The sequence below is a fragment of the Alosa pseudoharengus genome, unplaced genomic scaffold, assembly GCF_046254945.1.
Source record: "Alosa pseudoharengus isolate Yale_2024_CS ecotype anadromous, Long Island Sound unplaced genomic scaffold, YU_APseudo_1.1 YU_APseudo_1.1_scf_2, whole genome shotgun sequence".
Taxonomy (NCBI): Eukaryota; Metazoa; Chordata; class Actinopteri; order Clupeiformes; family Clupeidae; genus Alosa; species Alosa pseudoharengus.
Window position 1 is genome coordinate 35,508,527 of NW_027468663.1, and position 16,666 is coordinate 35,525,192.

At 42.0% G+C, this 16,666-nt stretch overlaps 3 protein-coding genes across 4 annotated transcripts; 2 read left to right on the top strand and 1 right to left on the bottom strand.

Annotated features, from left to right (window-relative positions):
* Positions 1-880: 880 nt before the first annotated feature.
* gatb (glutamyl-tRNA(Gln) amidotransferase, subunit B) lies at positions 881-10,029 on the bottom strand. Of its 2 annotated transcripts, none has more exons than XM_076294804.1 (13): positions 9,870-10,029; positions 9,107-9,260; positions 8,383-8,496; positions 6,910-7,108; positions 6,651-6,773; positions 5,855-5,968; positions 5,178-5,262; positions 4,263-4,307; positions 3,736-3,925; positions 2,419-2,541; positions 2,168-2,241; positions 1,818-1,952; positions 881-1,284 (listed from the first exon to the last, which is right to left on the bottom strand). In XM_076294804.1, the coding sequence occupies exons 1-13, from the start codon at positions 9,998-10,000 to the stop codon at positions 1,248-1,250; spliced, it is 1,524 nt and encodes a 507-aa protein (XP_076150919.1). In that variant the 5' UTR covers positions 10,001-10,029; the 3' UTR covers positions 881-1,247. The 2 variants fall into 2 exon arrangements, with proteins under 2 accessions (XP_076150919.1, XP_076150918.1); XM_076294803.1 differs by having other exon boundaries at positions 2,168-2,246; positions 2,408-2,541.
* A 159-nt stretch (positions 10,030-10,188) lies between these two features.
* On the top strand, positions 10,189-11,326 carry dctpp1 (dCTP pyrophosphatase 1). Its single transcript, XM_076295977.1, has one exon. It carries the CDS (start codon positions 10,323-10,325, stop codon positions 10,854-10,856), a length of 534 nt encoding a protein of 177 aa, XP_076152092.1. The 5' UTR covers positions 10,189-10,322; the 3' UTR covers positions 10,857-11,326.
* Positions 11,327-13,748: 2,422 nt separating this feature from the next.
* Positions 13,749-16,595, top strand: cdk2ap2 (cyclin dependent kinase 2 associated protein 2). The gene is made up of 5 exons (XM_076294814.1): positions 13,749-14,225; positions 14,320-14,448; positions 14,738-14,829; positions 15,062-15,182; positions 16,273-16,595. Exons 2-5 carry the CDS (start codon positions 14,394-14,396, stop codon positions 16,338-16,340), a joined length of 336 nt encoding a protein of 111 aa, XP_076150929.1. The 5' UTR covers positions 13,749-14,225; positions 14,320-14,393; the 3' UTR covers positions 16,341-16,595.
* Positions 16,596-16,666: the final 71 nt, after the last annotated feature.

Consider the following 16,666-nt stretch of genomic DNA (forward strand, 5'->3'; position numbering starts at 1 on the left):
GACAGTAACTGGAGATATTTGTTAACAGTTTGAAAATAAGCCATATGTTTTTGTTACATTATTATGCGCACCAGCCCAAAGATGTGATTCTTCTCCTGTCACGCGTCTGTTTGTTCTGATTGTGTGTCCTGCATCTGTGTTTTGCTTTGCCGCACGCTATTAGGCCTGTGCAACACAAGGAAGACCACCTCCTGTCTTGCCTTGTGTAGGTCCTTGTTTTTTTTTGCCTTGTTCTCAGAGCAAGTCTCCCAACATGTACAGTTAAGTATCATGCACCACATCTTTCTGCAACAGAAAGAGTCAAGACTCCTTTTGCTGTTGGTCCTTCAGTAGTGAAAGATGAGACCCCACTCTATCTGATCCAGAGAAAACCTCTGCCTTCACAAACCTCATGAAGACTAATCTTTACTGAGATGATCTACAGCATGACCCCTCCACCTTCAAAAAACTAACTTCATTTCATTGTGGTTTTCACAGTAGAAGTCAATTGACATTGTATGTTTCTTTAAATAAAACATGTACAACAGGTTACAATATCCTAGGGTTTCAACTACGGAAGAAAATATATTGTGCGATTACTAAGCATGTATACTTGCATATATTAATGAAATTCCAGTGCTCCACATAAATGCATTCAGCATGAAGATGTGTTACGCAGTATCAAAACTCCCCAAACATTCTCATTTCCTTTCAATTGTTAAATGATGCTATAAATGATAATTGGTCCTTGTGCCTGCATTTGAACACAATACCAATTAAGCCCGTTCTGCGTAGATTCTGAATAATATTGCACACAAGATGCTCCACATTCAATTTCGGTATTGTTACCATCTCAGGGGAAAGTCCTTTATAACTCATATGAAGGGAGAGAACTAACGAATAGAAAACCATAGATATTTATTTACATGATTGCTGATGCATGCAACATCTTACTGAATAAGCAGCAGCTTACAGAACAGACAATCAAAACAAATGAGCAAATAGACACAGATATTGAACATCTTGGCTGAAACCAAGCACAGTTTATAAATCGTTGGTTCACTGCAACCAATCAAAGCCACAGAAGTTCTAAAAGGGCAGAGCAGCCTGTGGGGACTCCTCAGGGTTTTCTCCCAGACGGGTGTCCAGTCCTGATGGTCACACTGGACCTGTCCCTCAGGATGATATCAGCTCCTGGAGGATGGAGCGCACCTGCACTGGGTTGGCTCGCCCTTTGGTCTCCTTCTGGACCTCCCCCATGAGTTTGTTCAGGACCTTATGGTTTCCCCGCTGAATGGCCCGTACCTGTAGTAATGAACTGTGTTAGTAAAGTCCCAGGCATTTTACAGTCCAATGATTTTTGTTTTTTTTTAAAACATAACTTCCATATTTTGCGTTGATTTAGCCTTTGACGAACAACATTAAAAGGTACATTTAGTTTTAAAGGAGAATTCTGGCGATTTTTCACATAGATCTCAGTTTCTCGAGGTCACGAGTATCTGTCGATACGAAAAAAAACAAAAACTGAAAACATTAGGTTTTACCTAGCTCGAGTTGCTGCACCAACAGCTAGAGCTGCCAGGGGGCTCATGAACATGCCCCCAGAGTGTAGCACTGTAGCTGCCTTGCAGTTTTAGCTGTTGGCTGCAGCAACTCGAGGTCTATGTTCCCTTTTACATTACATTACATTACATTACATTTGGCTGACGCATTTTTAACCAAAGAGCCTAACAACATGGTTTTAACTGGAAGTACATGCTTTAAACAAACTCCTTGCACTTGAGAAGCAAATACTAGGTGAACACTGTGTGAGGTGCTCTGGCCCAGGCAGGAGTCACCTGTTCAGGGTGGGTGTCCACCACCCTCTGGCAGATGGAGCGAAGCTGGGCTGTGTCAGACAGCAGGCCCAGATCCTGCTCATGGACAATCTGCTTTGCACTCTTCCCTGGACTCTTCCACAGCTCCTGAAAGACCTGATACACCAAACACATCTCAGTAACTCACAGACTCACACTGGCTGCTACACTGGCTGTGTCTACTCTATGTTTCCTATGTATTTTATACTATTCCTATCAGTGAGACCAAAGATAATTTTCATGCAGGCATGACAATAAAGTATATTCTATTCTATTCTATACACTCATCTCAGTCACACTCAGAGACCCAATGCCACACCAGGGCCACTTACCTGTTTAGCAGCTGAGGAGGAGATGGACCCAGCCTCCAGTAAATCCAAAAGTTCAGCCAGAGAGTGGGGAGAGACTGGGCTTAATGGAGAAAAGAACAAGACAGGTCCCTTTATAGCAGACTAGTAAATTAGCTCAGTGGCTCATGATTAACACTTAAGGGGAAATCAGTCAGTACCACACACACACTCCGATAAACACACACTCATGATATGCGCCTACCACCACTAGGCCTTCCTCACCTCTGACTGACCTGGAGACTCTGCTGGTTCAGAGACCCCACCAGCTCTTTCATCACCCAACCAATCACCTTTTTGGGCTCAGCTTTGGTGGACTTCACTACGCTCTCAAAATAGTCCAACAGCCCATCTTCATTCTGTGACACAGTGACATTAATATAGTCCAGACAAATCAAAGGAAAGAGTCGCCTTTAGAACATTATAGACAAATCAAAGGAAAGAGTTGCCTTTAGAACATTATAGACAAGCATGTTAAAAGTAAAGGGTGTCAGAACATCTCTAAGCAGCTTGATGTTCCCACATGTAGACTGTTTTTTTTTGTCTGTAAAAGGGCTATTTCTTTCTCTTCTCACTCTTCCTGCTCCCTCCATTGTACATTACCTGTGGCTTATATATAGTGCTTAGGCTGATTGCAAAGTGAACTAATTATCTAAAACAGTTTTCACATGAGAAAGTATGCCAGAGTTGGCAAAATAGTGTAAATAATAGACATACATGTCTATGATTTGCCAGGAGTGTGTTGATCATTTGGAAATTGAGTGTAAAGCAGTGAGTTGTGTTTACAGTTCCGCAAAAAGAGTGCTGTGCAGTGAATTATGCCTACAGTTGTGCAAAGTGTGTGTTACAAAATTGCAAACTGAGTGCAAAGCAGTGTTTGTGCTTTTAGTTTTGCGAACTCAGTGAGTGGTTTTGCTATAAGTATTAATAGTTTTAGAAATTGTGCTATAACAGTTGTGTTTAAGCATTCAGAAAAAACTATAACTTCTTTGATCTGTAAATGGACACTGTCCAAGCAAACCAATTAACCCTTACTGCCACCTACTGGATGTTCATGAGAACTTCAGAGTACTATCCTCAAGTATACTCTATGAGACAAACTATAGGTGATTCATTACATGGCTAACCAACAAAATAGTGTACACCATCATACATACTCAATAAAGAGAAGGGACATCCAAAGTATTAAGGATTACAAGGAACTGGATGTTGATACTCAGACAACAAATTCATATCACATAACCATATTTATTCTGCTCTTATAAAGTAACTGCTAATACATTGCACATATTTATATCTAATTACTCTAAACCACCTTCTGTAAACCAACTGCATACTACTGTCTACACTGCACTATATTTGTTGTCCTGCCTATGCACCACCTGTCTATACTTTGTCTATCACATTGCACTTTTCTGCTTTTTTGTACTTCTGGTTAGACGCATACTGCATTTTGTTGGCTTTGTACTTGTACTCTGCACAATGACAATAAAGTGGAATCTAAAGTTGAATCTAATCTAATTAAACGCAAACTCCATGTGCCATGTCCTCACCACCAGTGTGAAGCTGTGCTCAGGCAGAATGCCGTAGGTCTGCACCAGCCTGTCCCTGCGTACGCTGGGCAGCTCAGGCAGGCTGGCCTGCAATTGGTCCACCAGCACCACCTGAGACGGGTCCAGCCCCGCCGGCACACTCGCACTGTCATACACCCTCAGAGGGGGCAGGTTGGGCTCTGGCATGAACCTACACACACACACACACACACAATACACACACACACACACACACACACACACACACACACACACACACACACACACACACACACACACACACACACACACACACAGTGATCAGAACTTCACAAATCAATCTATTCAATACATCTGTAGATATATGCACTGTTAAACTTAGAGAAAATACCAGCCATCTAAATAACACAATGTTGTCCACTTAGTGTGTCTTTCTGCCTGTATGTTTTACATAGTTTGACAAAGCACAGTGCTTCTAAATGATGCATGGTGTGGTCATAAGCCAGTTACCACTTTGTCATCTTTAGTGGACTTTGTCAGCCGCTAACCTGTAGTCCTGGAAGTCCTCCTTGTCTCTCATGGGAAGAGTTGTGCTGAGGACCAGAAAATATGAATATATCAATTTGTAATTATGTAATACACAAGCTCATCAGCTAGTGAAAATGCTTTGTTCACATTTGTCAGCCTTCTGGAGCTGCCAGCCTGGTTAAGACACTAAAGACACACACTGTGCACATCCGCTGGTGTGGATGGGCTGGGTCCTAGACCTCTGTGTTTGTGTGCACATTTCTTATCAGCCAAGCAGACAGTTGCATAACAATTGACTGTCTCTCTCAAATATGAATTAAATCTCCATACGCAGAAGACAACACCTGTTTTGTACAAGAAAAATGAAATAAGTAAGTATACGTATAAGTATATATACTCTTTTGATCCCGTGAGGGAAATTTGGATTTATCCCAATCCGTGAATCAGTGAAACACATTCAGCACACAGTGAACACACAGTGAGGTGAAGCACACACTAATCCCGGCGCAGTGAGCTGCCTGCAACAACAGCGGCACTCGGGGAGCAGTGAGGGGTTGCTCAAGGGCACTTCAGCCGTGCCTACTGGTCGGGGTTCAAACCAGCAACCCTCCAGTTACAAGTCCGAAGGGCTAACCAGTAGGCCACGGCTTATATGCTTTTGTGCAGGAAGGGAGAATGTCACTTTGGATACTTTGAGATTTCATGAAATCTCAAAGTATCCAAAGTATAGTATAAGTATAGTACACTATACTATACTTATACAGTATAAGTATATATACTTTGGATACTTTGAGATTTCTTGTGAATGTAAAGTGTGTTACAAATAAAGTGTGTTATTTTAATTATTATTATTATGCTAAGCCATATGGGAGACATGATACTTTAAGTCCTTGCAGCAGATTGGCACATGCAAGGTTTCTTCTGGGCTCTCTTACCCGCTTTTCTGGTCATAAGCTCTGGTCTCGTTCTGGACAATGCCACCCTGTTCTAGCAACTCCATCTGCCGCTGGATCTCATAATCTAATGGACACAGTAAACATATACACACAGAGGGAGGGAAAGAAAGTGTGCTTATGTTTGGGGGTTTGCTTTTGTCAGCTGAATTCACCTGTCGTAGAGAGCAGATTAAGGGCGCGTTCACACTAGACCGTTTGGTCCAGACCCGAGTTCATTTGGACCGATGTTTCGGTGATTTTTGATAGTGTGAATGCAGTCTACCGAACCCACTAGAAAACAGTGGTCTGGATTACCGTTCGTTAGAACTCTGCCGCAATTCGAATGCTATCTGTTCCAAAACCAGGAAATAAACTGCCGTTTTTGCAACGTTGCCAAGCGATATTGGTGAATAGAAGCTAGTGCTCATGACATAAACTGACCCGGGTCCGCAAAAACAAAAATATAATGTGAACAGAGACCAGCTGGGTTAGGGCAAAGGGAGAATAATCGCACTCGGGTACGGTCCAGTTAAATGGACCCAGTGTGAAGGCCACTTAAAACTCCTGCACTGGAGTCTTCATTGCACTCCACCTTAAACTAAGTGTGGCCTTTGTGTGGGACTTCACCTAGTCTTTCCCACACACCATCCATTTCCTCCACCAGAAGGTGCTCTCACCTATGGCCCTGGCCAGGAAGCGTGCGCTGTTGATGTTCTTCACCTCTGTCCTGATGCCCAGTGGTTCCCCGGGCACATGCACCGACACGTTAGCGTCCACCCTCAGCTGACCCTCTGTGGGAGGAGGAGGAGGAGGAGAGGGTATTAGACCCCAAGCTCTAAACTGGCTTAGCATTTCCTGTGCAGAGGTCCTGAATTCGGATCTTTTTGTTTATCTTCATATTTAGCTGACGCATGTTAAAGGCACAACTGAGTGAGTGGGTTGTTTTAGTGCATGATACATGTAGACAATGCCAAGAGTGAGAGTGAATGAATGGCAGTGTGGATAAGAATAAACAGAGAGAGAGAGAGTTGAGGAGGAAGAAGAAGAAACAAGAACAGAGGGGACAAATAGAGAGAGAGAGAAAGACTAACACAGAGAGAGAAGAGACAGAGGGATGGAAAGAGAGAGAGCGAGACTAACACAGAGAGAGAGAGAGAGAGCGACTAACAAAGAGAGAGAGGAGACAGATGGACAGAGAGAGACTAACAGAGAGAGAGGAGAGACAAAGGGATGGAAAGAGAGAGTGAGACTAACACAGAGAGAGAGAAAGGGAGAGAGAGAGAGAGAGAGAGACTAACAGAGAGAGAGAGAGAGAGACCAACAAAGAGAGAGAGGAAAGACAGAGGGACAGAGAGAGGAGACAGATGGATGGAGAGAGAGAGAGACTAACACAGAGAGAGAGGAGACAGAAGGACGGAGGGAGAGAGAGACTAACAGGGACGAAGGGGGTTTCAGAAGGGAAAAGACTCTTGCCTGCCATGTTGCCCCGGCACGTGCCCAGTGTCTGCAGGATGAGCTGAAGCTCTCGAACAGCTGCCGCTGCCTCCTCCCCACAGCTCATCTCAGGCTCCATCACTAGCTCCATCAGACCGACACCTACAAACACACACATGTTAACACTCCACCTGCACACACTTATGTTCAGAGAACAGATCATATATTCTTCAGGCACCAGCATTCATCCAAACATATATACAGAGTAAACTAAGGAGTCGGATACATGCTGACACACCTGCCCTGTTGAGGTCGATGAGTGTCTGGTTGCGAGTCTCATCATGGAGGCTTTTGCCGCTGTCCTGCTCCAGCTGGATCTGTTTGATGCGGACACTCTTGGTCACCATCTGGTTCCTCTTGGAGCCACCCAGGTAGCTGTAGGTGAGCGTGCCGTCCACTGCAATGGGCAGCCTTTGCTGGGTAATCTGGTAGCCCGCCTGAGTAAACATTAAACAATCATCAGCAGGAGTTGAAATCTGTGATGTTTGTAAGTCTTGACAGAAATACAATATATTATACAATATTATACAATATATTATAGACTATTGCAACACAACACAGAAGTAGACATGGTGTGTGGAAAGGTTTCAAATAATTACACTACATGTAAGAAATCCATGGCACACGTCTAGTAAACAGGCTACCCTAACTCAATTGGAAGCTTTTTGTCACCATGAGAGACGAAGTAGAAAATACCTTATGGGGCTAATTCACAGTCTACCCAAGCTACATGGGTGTGAATGCATCAAGCTAGACAAGGAGGGTTTGGCGCATAATTGCTTAGCAAAATGTGTTTTTTTTTTCTTCAAAAGAGTTTGTTTTTTTATGCGACACAAGTGTGAGTATACAAAATGGGGACAAACAACTCAATATGTGCACGAGACTTGCGTTGTCAATTGTGTCCATGTAGATTGCATAGAGTATGAATCAGGCCTTAGACATATCTTTCTGTTAAATGTTAAATGGACCCATTAGAAGCCAGTCCAGTAGCCCTGTTTCACATCAATATACAGTGGCTTTGACAAGAACAAAAATATTCCCAGTCCCAACCATTCACCCGCTGCAACCACTTGAGTCTTTTCAGACTAATGACAAGACTTGGGGCCAGTTTCACAAAAATAGACTTTGACTATAGCTTAGATATAGTAGATACTTAGACTTCATATATACATCTAAATTAAACTGTTGCACAAAGCAGTTTAGGTCTTGACTACCTGAAGTAGGACTATAGTACAATGAATTCTGGATAAAATAAGACTCTTTTCAAAGTGAAAAAAATAGCCGCCTGAGTAGCCACATCTAACCAACTCGACTCGATTTTACCCAAGCAGAACATGCTTGTCTTTAGGTCAAACAAGATGAATAGGGCACATGTCTTCACAAATGACATTTCAGATGTGGTATTTTCATCCTCTACAATTTATACGTCTTCTTAATGTTTTTGTTTTAGATAAGCAAGAATAGGCTTGGCTAGGTTACACATTTCCAACTGAAATCAGTTGTGGAATCAAGATAACATAGTATCTAGACCTAAGTTAGCCCTGGGAGTAAGGTGTCTAATTATTTTGGTCTAAAATAGGTCAGTCTTTATTTGTGTGAAACAGTCTAACTTGCATTAGACTAGTATATGGGCAAAATTAAGACTGGTCTAACACTATAAACTAGTCTAAAATAGTTTTGTGAAAGCCTGTGTTAAGCAGAGTGGGCTCACAGGCATGTCGGCATAAAAGTAGTGCTTCCTGTCAAATAGCGATTTCCTGTTGATGGAGCAGTTGAGAGCCAGACCAGTCATCACTGCAGCCTCCACACATCTCTTGTTCAGCACCTGAGGAAAAAGGGCAGCTATGATTTCATTGTTTTCCCCCCACTGCAGTGTCAACGCCTGTAGGCTCTGTGAATTTGTCAAAGTACCAGTCACCACAAAATAAGACAACTTAACCACTATAAGACTCTCTCTCATGTAGTCACTGGTATGACTATCACAATAACTAATGTTTTTGTTAGATGAGATGATACTGTATATTGCCTCAGAAAATGTTCTGATAAAAATAATATTATTGCCATGAGCTAATGTACCCGCACAGTAATGCAACCACAAGGCCTCTCTCCACCTTTTTTGTTCCCAGCTCAAACACTGACTTAGTGATACATCTTGCACTGCCGAGAAATGCATCTACAACAGCAAAAGGAGTATACTTTGGAGACACCAACATGCACAACTGTGTAACTGATAAGCTGACCTTTAGGTTAGGTTGGTCGTTGCTACATTTTAGGACATCATTAAACATATATCTAGAACATAGAAGATGAAGAGCAATAATGCCAATGTAAACACGACGGTCAGGCAATATCGAGGTCTGCCAGTGTTATTGCCTATATTTTCATAATAATGTACAATAAGTCGATAACATAATTACTGTGTCAAGCTTACTCACTGGTAATGTGCCCGGAAGAGATGCATCAAAGCAAGAGACAAGTGAATTAGGTGGGGCTAAGAATTTGACTTGTGAACCAGAGAAGAGCTTTGATAAGGAGTTAATCTGAGCATGGATCTCCAGGCCAACGACTCCCACCATCCTTTGAGGGACACTGAAGATGAAAAAGCCCAACATAATTAAACCTACTGGTTTAGCTGTGTTTGTTGTGGGGACTACAAACATGTAAAAGTATTATTTATAAAGAAATGTTTAGTTTTATAGGCTACATAATCTTATCATCAGTAACAATCATTCCTTACAAAAAAGTAACTCAAATTTCTGGAGAATTCCTTGTCGTTCATATGCACTACAAGAGATGAGGTATTTTGGACATGATCAAATGTATTGCCCTGCACTTTTGTAAGGGGTTATATCAACACAGCTCATGGACATTTATTACAGGGAATCTTTGTTCGTCACATATCGTCGTGACGTGACGTGTACATAAATTAATTTTAACAGTAAAAAAAAGCTTGAACTCTTCATAACAAATAAACCACTAATCATTGACCTTGTCAAACACCATACAATTTAGCATAAATGTCCACATATTTTAGTGCTTTGGAGACAGTCTAGTAGACAGCAGAAATAGATAGAACAGAAATAGTTACCACGGCTATCATTTTTTTCCTTATACATTTGGCAAGATGCGTTAGCACTGTGACTGCATTAACTTTGAAATGGTAACTTTAGCTATGATCGCAATGTCAATGTGCCTTACCTCTTCTTTTTTGTTTGGGGTTTACTTTGACAGCGATTGCTACATGTGCTTATTCTTCTTTTTAAAATAAGATATACTATATTTGTAGTAAGAACAGAAATATGTTTTTGATTGTTGCAATTATATATCATGCCACAGAATCCTGCTGAGGCAGCCGCCATGATTACTCCTTCATGGAGTGTCATGGGGCTTGTAGTTTCTGTATTCATTCTTACCGCGACACAGAAATCTCGACAAAATACAAGTTCCACAATGCATTATTGCCACGCCTCCAGTATTCGAGGTACATTTCCGCAGATTTTGACGAAGTTGCATGTCAGTTCCTGTTTTGATACGTGCTGCTGACTGCTGAGTGACTTGTGGCGGGAGTTTAACGCGTGCTGCATGTAGCGGTGAAGGTTTACAGCGTTTTACCCTACAATTTAATCAAAAGCTTTCTTTGCCTGTCGAAACATGGAAGATAACAGACAAGAGGTTGAGCTGAGAAGCGATGTGCCTATTTCGCCTCCGAACGGTGAAACCCTTTGCACTCAGGAACACAACCAAGTAAAGTTAACAAATGGACAAAACCATGCCAGTTCACCTGTGAATGGTGTCCAGGAATACCAGAGACACACATTTAGCACTGAACCCACTCTCGAGGACATACGACGGATGCAGGCAGAGTTCACAGACGAGAGGGGCTGGAACCAATTTCACCAACCCCGAAATCTCCTCTTGGCAATGGTTGGCGAAGTAGGAGAGGTGTCCGAACTCTTCCAATGGCGTGGGGAAGTTGCCGAAGGACTGCCGGACTGGACCGAATCAGAGAGGGAGCATTTGGCTCAAGAACTGAGTGATGTTTTGATCTACTTGGTAGAGCTTGCAGAGAAATGCCACGTTGACTTGCCCCAAGCCGTCCTTCGCAAAATGGCTTTGAATCGACAGAAATATCCGGCTAGCAAAGTCCATGGGTCGGCAAAGAAGTACACTGAATATAACGATTAATGTTTTGCTGTGATCCACTCCAACTTTGCCGCTGAATAGCAGAGACAAATCAGACTGCTCCCGAAGATTACTGATGGTTTGCAGCAAGATTGTCGCACAGACACTTGTTCTTATTTTAATTATGTGCTGTTAAAATGCACTTTCACCTTGTAGCCTGTTTTAATTGACCGAGTTTTACTTTCACGCCATGAGAGTCCTTTCTGGCAATAACAATCTTGATCTTTCTGGAAGCTGTAACTTTGTATGGTTTCAGTTTAAGTGCCCAGTGTATTTTACGTTTTATTGTTTCCCCGAATTTACCAAATTAAGGCTGTACACAAATGTTACATTTTGGTTTAGTTGTTACTTTGTTTCCCATAAAACCTCAACTCTAACTTGAGGTGACAGCTTGATACGTGCTCATCCTCTGGCCCTCTGTATTGTATCCTTGCAATGTTGTCAATATAGTACACTTCAAAGGTTTTACAAAAGGTGTCCTGTCATTAATGTCCTATTGTCCACATTGTCTGTTGACTTGTTTACTTTAATGTGTAGTTCAATGTCACGGTGGATTTCAAAATCAATCCCCATCTCAAAAAGTGAAGGAACTTACTTTCATAAATGTGAAACAACATTGCTGTGGTAGTCAGCCATTTACCTAAATTGGAAAAACCTACATCCTAAAAGGCCTTTATCTGATTGACAGCAGATTGTGTTTCTTGTTTGAGTGGAAGACAATGTTGTAGGCCTACAGCAGCAGTCTCACTTACCTTTTTAAGCAGTGGAGATGCTTTCTTTTATTCTGCTGCTCTTTATTCAAAAGTGAGAGGTGAGCACGGCAGGAAGATAGGCCTACTGGCAAGAGCCTGGTAACTTTACTGCCACATGGACTGGCACACCAGTCATTTGTCCACAACTTTCTTCAGAGGTGACTGAGTTCAGCCGATGAGTTCAACAACTCATCCGTTTAAAGCTTGCTCTTGTGTGAATTGTTCTATTAAAAAAACAGCACGTAATTAATTTACTTGTGTTGCCTGAAAATGTTCAAGAGGAATCAATAACAGTTAAGTGTGACGGAGTACCGTCACTACAGTTGAGTATGCGCTCTGACTGCCATACCAACGGGCCTGGCTCTTTGGCATTTCGGTCAAGCTGCAGGGTTAATGCCCCGGAGACCCGGGTTCAAGACCGGGTGGGGTCACTGCTCACTCCCTTCAGTACAGGAGGTCTACTCAGAACAGGTCTGTTCACATGTCTGATTGCTCAAATGCCAGTCCTTTAGACCAGTGTTTCCCAAAGTCTGGGTCGCAGGAGATTTTATTTGGGTCGCCAGCACAATTTATGTTGTGATACCATTTGTCATTTGATACCAGGAAAGCTAACAGTTTTCTATTAGGATGTAGTTTGTTAACTACCACACTCACGGTTTTGTCATAAAAGCTCATGAAACTGGGGGACGAACGCATCGCAGAGGGGGTGCCAGAGCATGGATATCTACCTCTCAAAATGAAACCGTTATGTGGGCGCCTGCCATGTAGCCTACCTCGCAGTTGCAAACTAAGGGACATGAATCCGCCTATTTGCACGAACATTAACAGATGCCAGCTCCTCAACTTTACCGATTAAAATCTAGTGACCGTGCTGTCAACTCAGACATCCATAGACCGGACATAAGGCCGTTCAATTTGCATGTAGATAGTTTCAATTGTAGATGCAATCTTTAAAGTTAATAGCAACCTCCTCACATTCTTATTTATATTAGGCTACAATTTAAATGGATATTTTAAACACTATTCCTCTCGTTTTCTACCTCTAAAGTAAAGGCGCATTCTTCCAGCTATTGCGTAAAAGCCTCTTGTTCTGATAACGACTATACAATATAATATAATACAACATAACGACTTGAGTTATTTGCTGTTTACATCGGAATTGACGTCCACAGTGTTATGGACCCATTTGTCTGCAACGCAACGTAGCCTAATTTTTTTTTTAGAAATACAGGAACAGCTTACTATGCTGACGAATGACGACTGCGCAACATGCGAGAATTTCCCCAAACTCTCGGATGCGCATTACATGTAAAACATATCTTTTCAGTAATTATTTCCAACTTTTCACGCTGATGGTGCTCAAAATGCAACACAACCGTGTTCAAAGCAGGATCTATCTATCTAGATCCTATAGCAATGTATGGTTGGGGAAGGCATAGAAAAGTAGGAGAACCTGTGGCCTAAAACAATATTGGTGGTTGCAGGGTATTTGAAGTGAAATGGGTCGCGATGGTCTGTCATTTTAAAAAAGTGGGTCCCCAGAAAAAAAGTTTGGGAAACACTGCTTTAGACAGTGAGTGAATGTGTAGTGGGAAGTGCAATTTCTTATCTTGGTACTGTGTACCATAAATGTGCTCTTACAGAGGACCAGTTGCTTAGAAGAGCTGTACCTGTAAGCAGGACTACTACACAGTCCCCTTTCAAGGCAGACCTTGTAACTCTGATTAGGATTTTTCTAATGTATAAAAGAACAAAGTGATGGAGCCTTGGTATCTCTAGAATTTAAAAAAATAGGCAGATGTCAGTTTCAGCTCTCCCAGCTAAGAAAGTTATTTTTATCAAGAGTCAAGTCAGTCACCTTATTTAATTAGCACATTTAAAACAACAGGAGTTGACCCCAAGTGCTTTACAGTTGAAGCAGTTAAGATAATGAGGAATTACATCTGAGGAGCAAGAGATTCCGCCAAGGAATGGACCTACATGGCAGGGTTAAAAAAAAGCGTAGGCCTAGCCTAAATTAAATTAGCATAATGTGTAAAATATTTATTTTATTGTATAAAAATTTGCATTAAATGTAAGACTGAGTAACTGTAGGCTAGATCAGCGCTTGAGCCACGCCTCTGACAGGGCGCAAGGCGTCATGGGAAAAGGAAGCAGCTCCTCTGCCGAAAGCACAGAGCCGACGCTCCGACAAAAAGGCTTATTTACAGTACTTCCTGAGCTAGGTGGTTGTCGTGTTCATCTCGACGAGCGTCATTTAATCGCTTACTAATGAAATATAAACTAAGACGAACTATGTTAAGTGAATAAACGGTAACTTCGTCGCATACCGGTATCATCTCGTTGTTAGTTTTCGGCATAACAGGCTAACCTGTTAGCTGTTAAATAGGTTGAATGGAAGTATCTTAAAAATAAACTCATTTTCGAAATAACTTTTATTGAGGAAATAATAACACAGTGGAAAGAAGTCGGAGTGAAAAGTTGTGTTTTGCGAAAGGAAAAACGTTACACCTAGGCGTGAGCGGCAACTTCGCGAAGTGTGATCACTAGTAAATAACTGCTAGCTCTCTAGCAAGCTTACGTCGCCTACCTAATCGAGGAGCAACGTCATATCAGACTGGTAAGAGGGTTGGCTGGGCAGAAATAGTTAACCCTCGGGTAAAGCTCATAAAAGCGACATTGCCTGTGGACCAAATGTTCTACCCCCTTCTCAGATTTTCTGCGACGCTTTGCAATTAAGTATATCACCACGGACGGAAACGGTGAATATCATCAAGGCGAATTGAGGATGAGCTACAAGCCGATTGCACCCGCACCTGCCGGGTCAAACCACACGCCACCAGGTAAGGTCCTCTAAGAAAAACTTTCCTGTGGGGATTGGCATTTTCTCTCGTTCTGTTTAGAGAAGCTTAATAGAAGTGTATAGAGGTGGAGATGGCACCTGCACTGTTCATTTCATTAAAAAAAAACAAAAAAAAAAAACAGGTTAACTGATGCTCAACGCAGTGTCAGAGAGAAATAACACCGTTCAGAGTGAGTTGGGTGTAGCTGCAAGAGCACACTGCAACACTTGCATCCACATTACGGTGGTTGAGAATATGGGTTGACCTAGCTATGCATTTGTTTTCACAGGCTCCAGTGTTCCATCTCCCTCCCTCCCCTCCTCCTCCAACTTCAGACCAGCTTTCAGTGATTTTGGGCCACCGTCCATGGGCTTTGTACAGGTACATTTCTTCTTCTGTAGTAGTTGTAAGAAAAGGTTGAATATTCCTATTGTGAACCATTTGCATGTTTTTATGTATATTTCTTAGGATATAAATGTCAAATGTAGGCCTAAATGTAACAAACTCTTTGTATTTGTTTTGTAACTACAGTTTGAATTATTGTAATGTCTTCACCATTATTTTACCTCTCTCTGCCCAGTAATCTACATATATAGGCTTTGTGTCTTCTCAGCCTGTGAAAGTTTCTCAGGGATCCACATACAGCGAGTTGCTGTCTGTCATTGAAGAGATGGGCCGTGAGATCCGGCCCACTTATGCTGGAAGCAAGAGTGCCATGGAGAGACTTAAGAGAGGTAACATGACTCTTGTGGCTCTGTGTCTGTGAAAAAAACCAGATTTGTCCAGTGTCTGTGAAAAAAAAAACATCTGTCCAATTCCCTGAACTATATATAGGTGTGGAAATGATGGCCAATATTAAGTCAGTCTGTCATTCTACCCCCTTGCAGCCTAGTAAAATAACATCAATCCATGATATTTCGGTCTCCAGGGTGTGTACAGGGGAACGGTATTCTCCCCTCTGTCATTCATTATGTTGATATCAGAGTAAACAATTACTCCAATAAAAAGTCAGAAATTCAGGAGCCAACTATTTGTCAACAACCATGGAGAAATTGATCTCCAGCAACAGCAAGGCGGTTTAGAAATGGCCAGGTGCAACAGTTGGCTTCATTACATACTTTTCTCTCAAAGGCATCTGTTTCAGAAGGGTTCATGAATGAGGGTTATTGCGTAATGCAGGGGTCTTGGCTGAGAGAGACACTGATCACGGACCCCCACCCAAATTTAGGCCTGATATTCTTATCTTATATTTGGAACTAAGTCAGTCACACACACATACTCCCCTACACATGTAGAAACAGAATTATACATGATCTGTCAAATGGGTGCTTTATAGAACTCATTTTGTTTATTATTGACATTTTTTCTTACAGTTAGCCATCACATTTTAAATAGGGAGGGACAAAGAATTAAGCTTCAGTGGCATCTGACATGGAGCTTTTGTTCTGAGAAATTAGACGGATCCATTATTTAGTATTTTATGGTTATCGCAGGTAACGTGTTTTTGCGCTGATGGGTAAGTGGTACACATGTTCCGACGGTGATCACATGAAGATTCATGGGTAGCATATGTGTTATTTTATAAACAAATAGAAAACATCTTTTCTACGTTTTGATTATGTTTCTGTAGCCCTTCGGACGTTTTTAATTTTTGAAAGAGGAAAAAAATGTTTCAGATTAAATCATTTGGCGGACCCCCTGCAGTACCTCCGCGACCCCCGATTGAAGCTTAATGGCATGAGATTGTGCAGCATGTAGTGGGTAGTTAATGATCTTTGTATTGACATGCTGATAATGGGAACCCATCTTCCCTCTTCTGTGCAGGTATCATCCATGCTCGTGCTCTTGTACGGGAATGTCTGGCTGAGACGGAGAGAAGCGCACGCACATAATCTCCCCAAGGCCATTTCATTTCTGCCCCAAACCCTTTCACTCACACCTATTCCATCCCCAAATCTCACCCACATGTGCACATACAACACTTCCCTCCCCTTCACTCAGTCACAAGCCCAGGCAGACCCACCCTCCCTTAAGCATTTACAGTTTTCAGATAGGGCCAATGCTGTTAGCGTGGCTTTTTTGTAATCCTGATTTTTGCAGTTTGAGTACTTGTATCAAGAATAAAGTGAATCATTAATAGAAAACCATTTACTCGCCTCTTTCATTGTTAGTTGGAGAACATAATGGTTTGTGGTGTTTGTGTGGGTACAGAAGCATT